General features: G+C 46.9%; 1 protein-coding gene across 1 annotated transcript in view; it reads left to right on the forward strand.

Annotated features, from left to right (window-relative positions):
* The window catches only part of Clpb (ClpB family mitochondrial disaggregase), a 124,932-nt gene extending 111,407 nt beyond the window's left edge, over nt 1-13,525 (forward strand). Inside the window, exons 10-16 of the mRNA XM_034499463.2 lie at nt 3,239-3,283; nt 3,636-3,797; nt 9,531-9,687; nt 10,343-10,416; nt 10,533-10,652; nt 10,838-10,942; nt 11,705-13,525. Of these exons, the coding sequence (XP_034355354.1) occupies nt 3,239-3,283; nt 3,636-3,797; nt 9,531-9,687; nt 10,343-10,416; nt 10,533-10,652; nt 10,838-10,942; nt 11,705-11,953 (912 nt within the window). The 3' untranslated portion in view covers nt 11,954-13,525. The remainder of the gene's footprint in view (nt 1-3,238; nt 3,284-3,635; nt 3,798-9,530; nt 9,688-10,342; nt 10,417-10,532; nt 10,653-10,837; nt 10,943-11,704) is intronic.
* The last annotated feature ends 3,301 nt before the right edge of the window (nt 13,526-16,826 follow it).

Below are 16,826 nucleotides of genomic sequence, written 5' to 3' on the forward strand. Positions count from 1 at the left end.
TGAAGAATTCTGAGTGGTTTAATTTTAATACTGTCAGAAAGGTTAATATTTAATTACAAATTATAATCTCCTTATCCATGCTGTCTTAATATGTCTCCATACACAGTGGATGTAGGAGGGAGGATCTGCTGACGTGCTGCTGTAGAGCGACTGTTGATGCGGGTACCTTTTAGTTGGTACATCTAAGTGGGGACAGAAACCACCACAGGGTGTTTCAAGGGTGGGATGGAGATCAATACACGCCTCCCCCACAAGGCAAGTAGCACCCTCTCCCTCCTGCATCTGCTGTTTGGCACTGAGCTATGGGGCACCAAGCCCGAGAGCCATGGACCCTTGACTCAGGTTCTAGTTTTTCTCCTGGCCCTAAGTAGGTCCTTCACTACAAAAGTCAGCCTTCTTGCCTCAGGGAAGAGCTCTCCAGCCCCTCTCCTGAGGTTATGGTGAGCATTCACTTACTCAGGCTCCAGCACACTGTCAGAGACACTATCTCTCCTTAGCCTGTCCCAGCAGTGCCCTCCTGCTGTGTGCTCTTACTTGATCCTATGAGGAACAGTGCTAACTTCATCTGCTTTTTAGTTGAGAGAGCTAAAGCCCTAGAGTAGCAGGAGGCTTGCCCAAGGTAATTTGTTAGGAGGAGGCATAAGCCCAGAGTCTAGCCTTCCACTTTTCTCTCAGTACCATTATTCTTAGCTGCTCTAGGGGTGAGATTAGAAATATGTTGATTTGTCTGTTTCACAGAGGAAGACAAGATGCATAACTGGCCCCCTAAAAATACTTACTGAATCATGTGTGATTCAGATCTTATATATAAAACCCCTTATCGGTCCAACCCCCTGGGCCAACCATTACAGAGTATGTTTACATGGACAATTCCTAGCCATGGGACACTCATGTTTGAAGCATGCCATCAAAATCCAAGAGAACCTTGGACTGTAAGCTAATGAGCCAGTGTTCCTGACACCTCCAGGACAGTCAGTAAAGTGCAGAAAGTGTTAGGTATATGAGTCCAGTGTCACATAGGCTCATCACAAGTGGGAGCTTTCTTCCTGTGCCTCCCAAGGGGGCTCATGTGATAAACTGAGCACTGGCCTGGGAGTCTGGTCTGCCTCTCTGACCCTTGTTTTACTGGTTGTGAAGAGATACTAATGCTTACTGTCTCACAAGGCATTATTGATAGCTGTTCTTACCAGATCCATTTGTAAGCTTACTCGTTTTTCTTCCCCTCAGCTTCTGTACTATTTCCTCAACTGGACATCCGTGCTAACTTTCAGCAGACTTAGTAATCCTTGGGAAAGAACCTTTTGTTCTGTGATATTATCATAAGGCCAGGTACTGGAGCCCAAAAGACTTTCAAGTTTTAGTGGCACTATAGTGACAGGTTAAGAGCAATGATTTGACTCTCCTTTTGTGTGGAATTGACTGGGACTCTGTTTTCATCCATTTTCTAAGTAGTAGGTTCTCTAATGCTGCTCTCCCATTAGATTACTATTACAATAGTATAAAATGGTAAACTCCATTGCTCCTAATATTACATATTACCCATAATGTACTCTCAGGACATGTTGGATGTGACTGTAGTTTCTGTTTTCTCACTTTGTATATAACCAAATTAAAGTCGCATGAAACCAAAAAGATTCCAACCAAGAGTATCAATCTCAAAAACTAGTCCAAGCTGCTTAGCAAGACTTTAGAATAACTGGGGTGAGGTCACTTGTCATAAGAAAGCACCCTCTGGGTCCTGTGGCAATCCCTTCTGAGCACAAACCTCTGAACCTTTCAAATGAAGACTACTGAGAACCCAGCTACTGATAGGGGAGATAAAAGGCAGTACTTGTCATGACCAAAAACTCAACAGCCTTGGACAAGATACTCCAGTCTGTGGTTTGTTTCTTCACCTCCTGCTTACCACAGGCTATACGCACTCTAAGCCATTTAATAGCTTCCTCAGAACATTGCTAGACATGTAGTAAGCACAGCAAATGTCAACTCTTATCAGACATGTGTTTGTGACTTTTCCACATTTTTGCTACCTCATGTCAGCACTCTGAGCTTTCCCACAGTTGTCCTTTTGCTTTCCAGAAATTTCTCTGGATTAGCTGCTGAGGCTCTCTTGGAAGTGCTGCTTATGCCCACAAACTGAGAGCGGCCCTAGCCCACCATATAGCCTTAATAACAGACTTCCTAATGTCTTTCCTACCTATTGATTTAGGTCTTTCTTCAGACCAAGAGCCTGGTGTTGTACAGGGAGATACTGGCTTGAGGGCTAAAGCCACACAGTCAGTGGAAGAACTGGGTCCAGTCACCTGGTTCCTGGCCTAAGCTCACCCCTCCAGCCTGTACCTGTGCAGTGACAGGGCAGACAATACAATCTTTTTCATTGAGTGACTGTCTGAAATGTGGCCTGGCTAGAATACAGCTGTGGGTGCCTCTTTCTGAGGGTCTGGTGCCTTGTCACCCTCACCTATTGGGAGCAGCAGTGCTTATGCATTCTACATGAGCTCAGTAAGGAGAGAGGAGCAGGATTTTTTGATAGTCATAGTGCCCTCATGGCTTCAGGAACCCATGAGAAGGAAGGGCTCCTCTGCCTGTGTTAAATCACACACACCTCTTTTCCTGGCCCTAATTATGGCCTTCTCCCTAAGGGGCTTTCTGGGAAATCATCCGCATGACCATGGTAGAAAAAGAAGACCTAAAGGGTCATCATGGATGCCTTTTAAGAAAAATGTAAAATAGTAGTTGTGAGCTATAAAGAAAAAACAAGGGGACATACACATGCCATAGTCTTGCAAACTTGAGGAACACTGTGGAGACCCACCCTTCATGTTCCCACCATCTCTACTGGGGGTGCTGACCTTAGTCATGCCTGCCTGCTTCACTCAGACTGCTGAGCTGCCACTTCTTGAGGACAAGGACTTCAGTGCTGGGCACATATGGAACACTCTCTGGGAATGGGGTTGGGGTGGTAGCCATAGATGTGGTGACAAGACCTGTAGAAGCTGCCTGGGGGAAGGGATGTCATGAATGTATTTATAAGGGCAGAGATGTGATTGGCCTTATTAAGGTAGAAAATAAAAGTATCCTGTGGAGAAGTGGGTGAGAGAAGAAAGCCAAGACTGGGAAATATGTGGGGTTTGAGAATGTGGCACATCTGAAGGCCTAGGATACTGGAGAGGTCTGGCCTAGGCCCTTCCCTTGCCTTTCTGTCTCATACTGACAAACCTTATTTCTTTCTATTCAGGGCTTCATCCGGCTTGACATGTCTGAGTTCCAGGAGCGACATGAGGTGAGATAGTCTTCGGGGAAGTATGTCTCAGAGGGCCTGAAATCATCACCACTTGGGGTTTTGTATGACTTGACACTTGAGCCTTTGACTTCCAATAATTCTTCAGCAGCCCTGGGATCTGTCCTGGGCGCAGAGAGGGGCATACATGCACAATAGGGTCACAATGATGTATTGTGCACAACATTTCTGAAGAAACTGATCCATCTGCTCTCCCATCATGGCAGGATTCTTGACTATCCCTGATGAGACTTGCTCTCTTAATAACTGTATGCAGCCATCTTCCCACACTGGCCCCATATTATAGGCTAAAAACACAAAAAGACGTTTCTAACATGTTATTGCCTTCCACCAGGTAGCCAAGTTTATTGGTTCTCCACCAGGCTACATCGGCCATGAAGAGGGTGGCCAGCTGACCAAGAAACTGAAGCAGTGCCCAAATGCAGTGGTCCTCTTTGATGAAGTGGACAAGGCCCATCCAGATGTGCTCACCATCATGCTGCAGCTGTTTGATGAGGTAAGAGCAGGCAGGGACACAGGAGAGGCACTTGAAAGGAAAGCAGCTAGACTTTATGGCCTCATAGGCTGATGTCTAGAGGGGCAGCAGGGCAAGGGAGAGGAAGACAAGAATTTAGTTCTAACCCTGCTCCTAACTGGCCTTTTGACCTCAGCAAGTCCATCTTTAGACATCAAAGGCCTCCAGTGACAAGGACAAATTGTTTAATGTATATGGTATTTGTCCTGCATGTGTGTACCGTGTGTGGTGCCCACAGAGACAAGAGGCCATCAGATCCCCCAGGGCTGGAGTTATAGATGGTAACTACCATGTGGGTGCTAGAAATCAAACCTAGGTCCTCTGACAAGCAGCCAGTGTCCTTAACTGCAAGCATCTCTCCTATTGATCTGCATTAACTTGTTTTAAATGAAAACCACATTATTACTGATGAAACGGTATTACTGGGGTTCATAGTGCCCATCTCCTGACAAATTGGGCAGTCCTTCCACTGGTCAAGTTGGGCTACAAATGAGAACTTGATTTTCTCTGTCCATTTGATACCTACCTCTAGTAAAGATTTAACAGAAGGGACTGGAAAGATGGCTGAGCAGTTAAGGGCACTGGCTGCTCTTTTAGAGGACCCAGGTTCAATTCCCAACACCCACATGGCAGCTCACAGCTGTCTGTAACTCTTAAGATCTGACATACATGCAGGCAAAATAACAATGCTCATAAAATCAAAAAATAAAAGATTTAACAGACATCATTGCTGGTCACTGTGATAGTCAGGAAGAAGATAGCTCTTTTTTTTTTTTAAGACAAAGGAAAATGCCAAGTTCAGAGAAGGTATAAATGATAACTGCACGGCTACAGGACTTCATGTAAAACACAGGATTAGAGTATGGATACGTGGGATTCCAGAGCCAGCTCTCCTCTACACCTTGTCTCCTTCAACCTGAGTGGTACTTAGCCTCAAGCAGAGGATAGGCTCTACCTGTTCTGGGGTACTGTGCTGCCCTGCCTTAAGAATGGGAAGGCCCAGTGCTGAGTGGAGATGAGGTCTCTGTTCTAAGAGTTGCACTAGCTAGCACTATGTACCAAGCGGAGGCTGGCCCACTTTTGTCTTTTTCTCCTCCAGTTTTAGGGAAATGAGGATTTGCTTTGCTTCCAATGTCACATGAGGCGTAGGGAGAGGCACTCCCAAAGCAAATAAAAATGTAGGTACCAAGTCACAGAATCTAAATGTCCCCACCAGCTGCAAGCCTTCCTAGCAGGCCCAGTGTTTTTTGCCTTTTCCCCAGTTAGCTGCCATCTTCCCAGTTAGCTGACTTGCCGAACAAAAGACCTGACCTCCAGAGCTCCCCACATTCAGTCATGCATGTGTTCTGAGCCTCCTACTTGGGCCTATTGGTGAGACGCAGGTGCTCAGCTATGGACCACACCTACCCCAACCTACTGAGCTACCTAGGAAGCAGGTAGAAACGGAGCGGGATAAGAACTAGAGATTTTGCACTTTGTTTGCTACCACACACCATTCTAAGAAACACACATGTATCAATTCATCCCATCCTCAGAGTAACACCGAGTTAAAGGTGTTAAACTAGACGCCATTCCAAAGCTTACAGGGGCATCTAGGGCCAGAGCAGGCCAGTCTGCAAGGAAGCCCTGCTTAGGAAAGTGAGCTGGCAGCCCGTTAGGCCTCTGGCCTTCCTACAGATTCCTATGGTGGCCTCCTTGGCCAGGAGAGAAGTAAACAGCTGCTGACAACGTATCCACTGGAACATGCTAATGGCCTCCTATTAAAGCCATTCTCCCTTGTCCTGTCACATAGTTCCACTGAAGACCTTTAGGAAACTGATGCTAATTCCTTCCTACAGCACACAGCCCAGTCTGCTAGTCTGTGAAGCTCTTGATCCCACTGACCAAAGCCACAGTCTGAGTTTACTCAGTCAGATTTAAGCATACATGCTTGTTGAGGCTCTGGACTGGTGCACTCCAGCCATTCCCCAAGGCCAAGCTGGCAAACGCTGGGTTGACTAACTGCAAATTCTAATTTTACCTGTTTGTTTGTTTGTTAGTTTGTTTTGATTTTGAGACAGGGCTTCCCTATGTAGCCCTGGCTGTCCTGGAACTCTCTGTAGACCAGGGTAACCTCAAATTCAGAAACCTACCTGCTTCTGTCTCCAGAGTGCTAGATTTAAAGGTGTGTACCGCTTATGTACTTAGGAGGCAGACACAGAGCTGGAAGAAGAACGCTGACACACCAAGGCTCCAGGTCTACAGCTCTGTACCAGGGCTGCCATTCAGAAAGTGGGAACAGAGCAGTACAGATGAGGTAGCCAATGACACAGCTACAGAGAGGGCTCAGAGGTAGAGCACTTTGCCTAGCATGCTACAGTCCTGGGTTCTATCCTTGGTGCAACACACACACACCAAATAATATTTAAAGCAGGCAAAGGATATAGATTTATCTTACAGGAGATAAGGAATAGTTAAAAGACCTTTATGCAACAGGGTCAGATTTTCACTTTACAAAGCCCCTAAAGGCAGGTATGCAAAGGAGTGGCCTAACAGTGGGAGGGAGACCCAGTGAGGAGTCAACTGAAGAATCCATCTGTAGCTGCAGCAGCCTGGTCCAAAGCAAATTTCATAAACCGTAGACATCTTTGAGGAGAGAGGCATTGCCACCATGAGCCAATGTCTAACCTGAGTAATCAAGTGGCTGAGCCATAAGCTAAAGCAAGGGAATCTGCAGGCCAAGCAGCAGATGCAGAAAGGAAGGAAGGTGAGCCCTGGGGCATTGCTAAGAATGTGATGTCTATGGACCAGCCCAGAGGTGCTCCAGTTTAGGAATATTTAGGAATAGTCTGGCCAAAGTCATAGTTGTGATTCCTTCAGTACAGAGGTTAACAGAAGCCTCCAAAGGAATGCTACCGGTCAATCTAAGTAGGATTCTGTGGCCCAGAAGCAATGAGGGATTAGCCTGCAAGCACAGCATGGATCAAAGGTTTAAGGAGGAGTCACCACAGTGACGGGCAGTCCACAGAGTGTAGCTCGTGTTTATTCTTTTTTTTTTTCATGTGTTTATTCTTGAGGCATTGTACAAGGCAGAAGGGGGGCACAGCCTGTGTGTTACTGGTGAGCTGAGTGGACAGGGCCCCCAAGGAAGGAAGGTGCTGGGCTAGAGAAAATAACAAATGCAGTGTTTATAAGGGCGTGTGGTCCAGAGTCTGGGGTGATAGAAGTCCTGGACCCTGCTAGGCCTGACCTCCCAGTCCTGCATGGAGAAAATCAAGAACTCTCTAGCTGTCACCAAAGTACCGTGAACACTGGGTCATCTCCAGGAAAGAGAACCTACTGCCCAACATAGAAGTCCCAGGAAAAGCCTGGTCCCTTGGGCACTCTCTCTTCTTCCCTTCAAAGACTCATAAGAATTCTAACTCCAAGTACTGGAAGGGCTGATAAGTAGCTCATAAGCCTCGGGTGAGATTTTCACCCCAGCCAGGATGGCTGACAAGGGCAGCTCTGCCTTTGGGTTACATCTTAATTGTTCAAAGAGAACTGAGATGTGAATGTTAAAAGTCACTCTTGGGATCGGTTGTGTAGTAGACCAGCTCCCCTGGCCCATGTTGGACCATCCTGAGGCCTAGGTATGAACAGAGCTTTGGTCTCTCACACTGAAATTGCTGCTGGGTTATTGCTATGTCTGGGACAGGGATGTGTGAACCCAGTCCTCAGGGATTAGCTCAGAAGGCCAGTGTGGAACACACAAAGTGCCATGTGCATATGATTGGGTCATGTCATATGAGCACCCAGACTTGACCTCAAGTTCAATCTGCCCCCCTACTGATTTGGTTGTGTAAGAGCCAGTTAGCAAAGCAAAGAGCTGGAGGGTAACAGCTCGAGAGCTGAGACTTCTTCACCTTTCCCACCCCCAAACCAGGGACAGCAGGGTGACCAACTCCCAAGGTGTGGAGTGTCTCACACACACACACACACACACCTTAGAATTAATGCTTTCTTGGAGGCCTAGGCCAAGGGCTAAGCAAAAGAAGCCTAGAAACCATGCCTATTACCTGGGTTCTTGTCACTTTAGAGGCAAAAACTAGCCCTAACTGAGCCTGGTGTCATCAGGCAAAGGGAACATACGTTTGACATGATCATGGTGACTGGTTTGAACTGGGGCAGGATTCTACCATGGTTCAGTGATCTGTCCCCAGGGTTATGTTCTCTAGCTTTGACTTAGCTCAGACAACCCCAGTCAGGGATTCTCTCCCTCTCCATCAGTCCTGTGTCTGGTTAGGAGGAAAGGATAAAGGATACAAATTCAATTGGCCTAGAAGGAAAGCCAGGTACAATGAGATACCTTGGAACGCTCTCTAGCCTGGTGCAGAGGGCAAGGCCTAGCCCTGGGGTCAGGCTGTCTCTGTACTCTAGCTACATAACTGTGAACATGCAGCCAGTCTGAGCTTGAGTTCTCTGTGATTGCAAAGATCCAGGCAGTTGGCAAGTGAGTGCTGGACACCTAGGCCAGAAACTGACCTCAGACACTGAGCAGCCTGGCCTCTACCCAGAGTTGTTCTGTTCTGGAGATGGATGGAGGAAGCACTGTAGTAACAGAGTAGTATCCTGCCGGTGTGCACCTGCCAATCCATTGATTTCTCTTAACGAGACCCTGCTCACCACTGTCACGTCTGTCCATTGTTGGTGCACAGATGACCTTGAGGCTTGCTATATGCCCAGGGCTGTACTCCCTTGACCTGGTTACTTTCAGAATACTGTACTTACTCTTCTGTTTCTGCCATTCCTTTTCTTATATACCTGTCTCCAGGAGGAATGCCTCCTCGGTATCACTTCTGGAAAGAGCTCAGTGTTCCAAGAAAACATCCTAAAGTATTTAAAGAAGGAAAGAAACCTTTACATCCACCCACCCCCCTTTGCCAGGATGAAGAATAGCTCCAAAGATAGATAGGCTGGGCATGGTAGCCCACACCTACAATCCCAACACTAAGGAAGCAGAGGCAGGAGGAACTAGAGTTCAAGAGCTACACAATAATTATGAAGCTACATCAAGAAAAGAAAAGAAAATCTGGGCATAGTGGTATAAGCCTTGAATCCCAGCACTTGGGAGGCAGAAGCAAGTTAATCTTTGTGAGTTTGTGGCCAGCTTGGTCTACATAGTTCCAGGACACTCCCAGCTACATAGTAAGACCTTGTCTCAAAACAAACAAACAAACAACTATGTAGAAGTAAGTGCTATCTGACTTTACAAGATATCCTAGGCCACAGAAATAACGACTGACCATTTGCCCAGCATGGTCTCATAAAGCGCTTCGCCAGTGACAACTTCTAGTCCTCATAATCACTCTCTAAGACAACCTCCCCTGCATGCCTGCAGGGACGCAGGCTCCCTTCATCATCGTCATTGTTTTCTGGTCTCACTGACTCTCTAAACCATGACCATGACAAGGCTCAAAGAGTCCAGCCCAGAGTAGGCCTCCAAAGGAAGTGTGTTTGGTGGGAAATCAGACTGGCCACTGGAAGCCCCTGGGATGCTAGGTGCCCTGAGGACCATAAGCAGGTCCACTTCACATGGAGGCATCACTCAGTGAAGCCGTTGTTGTTAGGATGTGAGTCCCATGCCCAGAGAGCTTAGAGTGAGAGGCAACAGCATAGAGCATTGAGAAATAGCTGTCTGAGGGAGCTTGCCCAGCTGCCAGCTTCCTAAACATTATCATTCCTCATCCTAACCAGGGTCGCCTGACAGATGGCAAGGGGAAGACCATTGACTGCAAGGATGCCATCTTCATCATGACTTCCAATGTAGCCAGTGATGAGATTGCCCAGCATGCTTTGCAGCTCAGACAGGAAGCTTTGGAGATGAGCCGAAATCGAATCGCTGAAAACCTTGGTATGATGTACAGCCTGGCCTGCTTCAGGGAGGTCATCTGACCACTGACATATCTAGGGGCAGAAATGGAGTTGAGATCCTTAGAGCAGAAAATAGGTATCATACCAGACAAGAGAGTGTGTCCCTCCCTCAGTAAGGCCCAGATCTATTGGTTTACTGGAGGGCTTCAGACACAGACACAGACACAGACACAGACACACACACACACACACACACACACAGAGAGAGAGAGAGAGAGAGAGAGAGAGAGAGAGAGAGCGAGCGCCATGGGACTATAGAGATACACACTCAACAGATTCTGAGGAGATACCAGGTAAGAAATTATGGAAGTGGGCAAGGCCTCACATGAGGTTATAGGAAATGGCATCAGAGAGAAGCTGCATCTGCCTTTCTCCTCAAGATGAGCCCTGGCTCAGGCCTTCATCCTGAATCTTCTCCTGTCTCAAACAACTCCCTCCTGAGTTTGTGGCTTGAGGCATCTGTGAGCCGAAGGGCCTCAAAAGAGTCTAGTTATTGAGGAGGTCAATTCAAGGCCCAGGAACTTTAGACTGTGGCTGCATGCACTCAACAGAAAGCCCATGGCTCTCCCATGGAGTCAGCAAGCCCAGAGGTCCCTCAGTGTGGCAGGTAAGTACTTTATGATCTGTCTTCACAGGGGATGTCCAGATTAGTGACAAGATCACCATCTCAAAGAACTTTAAAGAGAATGTGATCCGACCCATCTTGAAAGTGAGTTTTTCTTTTGACCGCCAGTGGGGACTTTAGGTCAGAGAGGAGCCATACTTTGGCCCAGAAACTTTCTTTGCAACCATCACTGACACCTCCCCCTTAACCTGGCTCTGCAGGCTCACTTCCGGAGAGACGAGTTTCTGGGACGGATCAATGAGATTGTCTACTTCCTCCCTTTCTGCCACTCAGAGCTCATCCAGCTGGTCAATAAGGAACTGAACTTCTGGGCCAAGAGAGTAAGAGAACTGACTGCCCATGGGTGGGGGTAAGATATCTGGAACTCAAAGAATGACCCCAAGGTGATGTGGGGCCAGTGGTCCAGAGGGCACAGTCTCTCAAGCCCCGCCCCCTTGGACCAATGTGCCTAGAGCTGGAAGGTACTGGGCTACATGCAGACAGACCTCTCTCTGACCCACCTCAGGCCAAGCAGAGGCACAACATCACACTACTGTGGGACCGCGAGGTGGCAGACGTGTTGGTTGATGGCTACAACGTCCACTATGGTGCCCGCTCCATTAAGCATGAGGTGAGCACAGAAGCCTGAGACAAGCATGGTACCTTTATACCTCCCTCCCTGGTGCCCACAGACTTAACTTTCAGGCTCATCCAGTCTCCCTGTAGTTGAGCTGCTAGAAATATCCATACCAACAGAAGTCCTTGCAGAAATTTAAAAAAAAAAAAAAAAAAAAAAAAAAAAAAGATGATCAGTTAAATCTGAGTGGTAGGGAAGAGGGCTGGAAAGATGGCTCAGCGGCTAAGAGCACTGACTGCTCTTCTAGAGAACCCAGGTTCAATTCCCAGCACCCACACAGTAGCTCACAATTGTCTGTAACTTCTGTTCCGGGGATCTGCCACCCTCACACACAGGTACATACAGTCAAAACACCAATGGACATTTAAAAAAAAAAAAAAAGAAAGAAAGAAAGAAAAAAAAACCTAAGAGGAACAGGTAATGGTGGAGGGGATTATAAAGGACTGGGAGAAGAGGATGGGCATGTGGGGAGGGGGTGATCGGGATGTAAAGTGAATAAATAAATTCATTTTAAAAAATAGTCTTTTAAGCAGGATGAGTTAGTATGAACCCTCATTTAAAGAACGTGGGCTGAGAACTCAAAACCCTTTAGCAGTAACCTGTGAGCTTATTGCCAGTAAGTCCATTTGCAAGTAAGAACTGAAGCTCTGAGATTCTGACTTGCCTAAACATATGATAGAGAGGCCAGCTCCAGCTCCTGGCTTAAGCCACAGGTCAGGCCAAGGCAGTAATGGCCATGTCATCTGCCACCTGCAGGTAGAGCGCCGTGTGGTAAACCAACTGGCAGCAGCCTATGAGCAGGACCTGCTACCAGGGGGCTGCACCCTGCGTATCACTGTGGAGGACTCAGACAAGCACCTCCTCAAGAGCCCTGAGCTGCCCTCACCCCAGGCTGAGAAGCGTCCACCTACATTGCGACTGGAGATCATTGATAAGGACAGCAAGACCCGCAAACTGGACATCCAGGCACCACTCCACCCCGAGAAGGTGTGCTATACCATCTAGCATCCACCTGTCTGTGCCCTGAACATCTAATAAAGGCCCCTTGCTGTGGCATGGCAACTGATCTACCTTGCCCTCATGCCTTTCCAAGGCCTAGCACCCTCTCCTGCTTGTCTTGGTTGTGAGGTTCATAGTCTGTTATGATCTCCAAGGCAAGGAACAGCAAGCCTGGTCTGCACTTCAGTGTGGAATCCATTCCTTATAATCACTAGAACATTACCATGGTGCCAGAAGCTCAGAAACATGCAGCAGAGACCAAGTCTGGCTGAAGAAGATAGAGATCAGGCAGTGGCATGCCACCTCTACCCATGCTAATGCAGCTCACCCCAAGATGGCCCGTTGTGAGTGGGGAACGGCAAGAGCCCCAAGCACATCTACCTCTTCCCCATACCCTACAACTGTCAGAGTCAAGGCTTATGACTAAGCCAGTGTAGGGCACCCATAGATCTGTTTGGTTCCTCTTCCTGCCTTCCTCTGGGACGGGACCATGGTCCCAGGTGAACAAACTTGGCTCTGAGATGAGGTTCATTCAGTAGGCTGGCGATACAATACAGATAACGGAAAGCAGGGTTGGGGTCAGGCTCCACGCAGGTGGACATGGATCTGCCTCAGCCCTGTCTCTTAACTGCTGTCCCAGCCAGGTGGTAATTCCATTGAGGCAACTCAGTGTGGCATGGTATGGCGACAGGTCTGAAGTCAGTGCCATGAGTCGGAGAATGTCGTGGACATGATGGTCACAGCCCTGGGTGACACCCTCAGAGGCAGCCTGCTGCTCACTACCTCAATAATTATATTCTTTTTATTTTTTACTTTGAAGTTGTTAGGCTTCAGAAAATTATGAAAAAAAAGTCAACCTCGTAAACCTTTAACTCAGCCTCTCCTGTCATACAGCAGAGACCCATGGGGAATGACAGGACAAGGAAAGTAGCTTGCCACACCCTCCTGCCCCATCTGCAGGCTGTGGCTTTCACCAGCCTGGACATCCCACATTGCATTTTGCTTTCCAGTACCTTCCCCTCTGTCTGCCCAAGGCAGTTTCTGTGTCCTCCCTGCTCTGTTTTAGAAGAGTCCCAGTTCTTTTGTAGACTGCCCTTCAGCTGGGATCTAGCAAATGCTTTCACTGATGAGATTGGCAAGGTGAGCACAGAAGCCAGTGCCCTGCAGCCTCCCTCCCAGCCCTGAGGCTCTGTCAGGCTGGGGTGAGGTATTAGACCTTGGCTAGCATGCACGAAAGCCCGGGTTGATTCCCAGTGCCACAAAATAAATAAGTGTATAAATAAATAACAGTTTTCCCCTGGAACTGAAATCAAGCCAGACTGCTGGCTTATGCCTGGACTCCAGCGATCGGGGAGGTTGGGGTAGGATTGTCACAAGTTTGAGGCTACCTTGTGCTGCATACTGAGTTCCAGCTAACCTAGGCTACATAGTAAAACCCTGTCTCCAAGGGTCAAGCAGGTATAATCCTCTATATATTTGAGACTGACCTGATCTACAGAGTGAGCTGCAGGCCAGCCAGGGCTGCATAGTGAGTCCCTATCTCAAAAAAAAAAAAAAAAAAAAAAAAAAGGAAAAGAATTCCTTAGCATGTCCCAGCAGGTTACAGCGCTTGGTACTCAGCCTGATGACTTGTTCAATTCCTTGAACCCATGTAAAGATAGAGGGAGAGAACCAACCTCAAAAAAATGGTCCTCTGACCACACATGTGGTGACAGGTGACATGAGTGCCTGCCCCCATATGTAACACAGACACACATACACATGACAGTAATAATACATTTTTTAAAGTAATGAGAATTTTCTGGGAAGATACTTAAAACTGTTTAAATGTCACATGCTTAGAATTTTTCTTAGAGTAAGTGTCCATCTCAGCTGAGACATTTTCTGTTGAATTTACTGTGTTACTTATGAAGATTTTGTTGTTCCTTATTCATCTGTATTTAATAATTGATATTCTGTTCCAAAGAAACCTTTTACCTCATTCATTTATTCAATAATGTTTGTTCATTTACTCTATTGATTATAATGTGGTAGAAAGTGTGTTGCTCCATCATGCCTTGATGTTGCTTGCACCTCTGTGTTCTGGCACCGTACACTGTTCTGGGCTCACTCACAGCCTCCATGCCTCAGCTTCCATTCCTCCAAGGTGTTCCTGTTTCCTTTTATTGTATAAACCAATGGTTTCTTGATGCTTTAAAGAATTCTGTGCATGAGTGTATGTCTGTGCACCATATATGTGCAGTGCTTCTGGAGGCCAGAAGAGGGTGTTAGATACCCTGGAACTGGAATTACAGACAATATTGTGCCACCATGTAGGTGTTGGATTCGAACCTGGGTCTACTGAGAGCAGTAAGTGCTCATAACCACTGGCCATCTCCAACACAGCCTTCTTAAAAACCTTACTATTCCTTTTCTGCTTCTTCCTTGCCTGTTTCTCTTTCTTGCCTTTTCCTGTGTTTGTCACAGAATGCTGGTTCTCAACCTGTGGGTAGCGATTGCTCTGAGGGTCAAACAACCCTTTGACAGGGCTCACCTAGGGCCATCAAACACACAGACATCATGATTCACAACAGTAGCAACATTACTGTCATGAAGTAGCAACAGAAGGGTTGAAGCATTGGGAAAGTTGAGGACCACTTCGCTAGAGACTCCTAAGTCAGTCAGCACCCATCCCCTAGGCCTCGTTCCTATTGGATCCTCGACTGGCCAGGAACAGCTGGCACTTAATTCAAAACTAGATCATTTTTATCACTGAAAATCCCATAGCCACCTTCCTGATTATAGGATGGGGAACAGAATAGGTCCTTGGGCTCTGAGGAACTTGGGTTGTCACCCCATCAAAAGGCCAGACTCCTTGGGTTATGTTGGACTAGTCCAATGCCTAAGTCCCTTCCTGGGCTTTGCTCAGTGTGCATGCACCACTTGTTCTGGTATCTGTTTTTGTCTCTAGAAGCAAGCCTGCCATAGTCCTGCATCCAACAGATGCTCCAGGAATGTGTAGATGGAGAGACTCTCAGACAGGACAGAGTTATTTATTTGCTCTGCATACTTTGACTTGTTAGCAATGTATAGTCAGGAGGTGGGACCCATCAGGATTGAAAACTGCTCAAGCAGAGCATGGTGACAGCAGGCTTCTTATGTAAGGCCCTCTCGTGCCTGGCTATGGTGCAAAGGAGAAGTGGCTGAGCAGGACCTGCACAAACCTGAAATCCCTGCAAGTCTGGATAGGGGTCTCTGGCAGGAAGGGGGTGAGTTTAAAGTATGTGGTGATTATTTTAGATTCAGGGTTATTCAGTGAGGAGGAAAAATACTGCCTTAGGGGTTGGATTGATGATTGGGTGGTTTAGCGTGCGAACTGCTCTGTAGAGGATCTAGGGTCAGTTCTCAGCACCCACGGGGCAGAACGCAGCTGTCTGTAACTCCAGTTCCAGGGGATCCAGCACTTCCTGGCCTCTGTGTGCTCCTGCATGCATGGTGCACCTGAACTCAAAACAAACACATTAAAATAAAATAAAATAAATTATGACACTCTGAGCAGAAAATGAGCAATAAAAGCTGAGCTTCTGGAGAAAAGAGATTTTTACAAAATTAACCAGCCAGACATGGTGACCAGAACCCGAGCACTGCAGAGGCTGAGCAGGCTGGTCTTTGTGGATCAGCTAAAAGTACAAGTTAAATAGGTAAAATTTGCTGAAGCTGCCAAGGGAAGAGGGAGCCAAGAAAAGACCAAAAATGAAAATACAAGATGAGTAAGAAATCACAGGTGGTTGTGAGGAGGGAATAATTTTTAGAATTGCACAGCAACAAATATGAAAACAGGGTAAATGAGAGTTTTCTACAGAACATTGAAGATGTAGTTTGTGCTGTAGTCGGAGGATGTAACTTAGTCATAGAGCAATTGCTTAGCCTGTGTGAAGCTCTGTCCATCACCAGCCCCTCCCCCCAAAAATAAACAAAACCTGGTCATGTTTTCGGTGGCTGGAGGCTTCTTGAGTATTTTTATTTTTTGAGATAGGATCTTTTTGTGTAAACCAAGCTGGCCTTGAATCCACACAGATCCATCTGCCTCCCCACTACCACAAAGCATTTAGCTCAACTCATGTGAGTCTGTGTTCATGTGGAGGGGGTGTGTGTAAAGGTCAGGCGTGTTCCTCGGTAGCCACTCACCTTGGGTTTTTTGTTAGTGCATCACATGTTATTAGTATTAATATGTCTTATTTTGTGTGTGAAGATGGGGAGGGCGTGTATGGCATGTATGTGGAGGTACCTTTATCTGCTGAGCCATCCATTGGCCAATAGTTTGTAAGACAGGATTTCACTGGATTGGATGGAGGCTGAGCTAAGCTCACTTGTAACTCTTGCTTATGCTGGGTTACAAATGAGCACCGCCACATTGAGCTTTTCATGTAGGTGCTCAGGCAGCAGGCTCATTACCAATTAAGCCATCTCCCCAACCCCTAATTAAATTTTTGAATTGAAATAAATATATTCTGTTAGTTTCAGCTTGACACGTCGCCTGGGGAAATAGGGCCTCAGTTAAGGAAACTGCCTCCATTTGGTTGGCTGGTGAGCAAGACTGTGAGCATTTTTTAACTGCAAATTTAGGTAGGAGGGCCCAGTGTAACTTTAATTTTTTTTTTTCAAAACCTACTTTTAATGATGGTTCTTAAATTTTAACCTCCCTTGTAGCCCACCGCCCACCAGAAGTAGTGGGACAAAAGGAATATGGAGGAAGTGGACCTGTTTAAAAATGGTTCTTTGGAGCAAATCCCCATCTGTGTTGTCAGGAAATCAGCAGTTCAGTTCACAGGTTAACAGTGGCAGTGAGATCCACTCGCAAACACTTCATGGATACACCAGCAGTCCAGTTCCATAGAGT

This window comes from Arvicanthis niloticus, chromosome 1 (assembly GCF_011762505.2).
Source record: "Arvicanthis niloticus isolate mArvNil1 chromosome 1, mArvNil1.pat.X, whole genome shotgun sequence".
NCBI classification, from domain to species: domain Eukaryota; kingdom Metazoa; phylum Chordata; class Mammalia; order Rodentia; family Muridae; genus Arvicanthis; species Arvicanthis niloticus.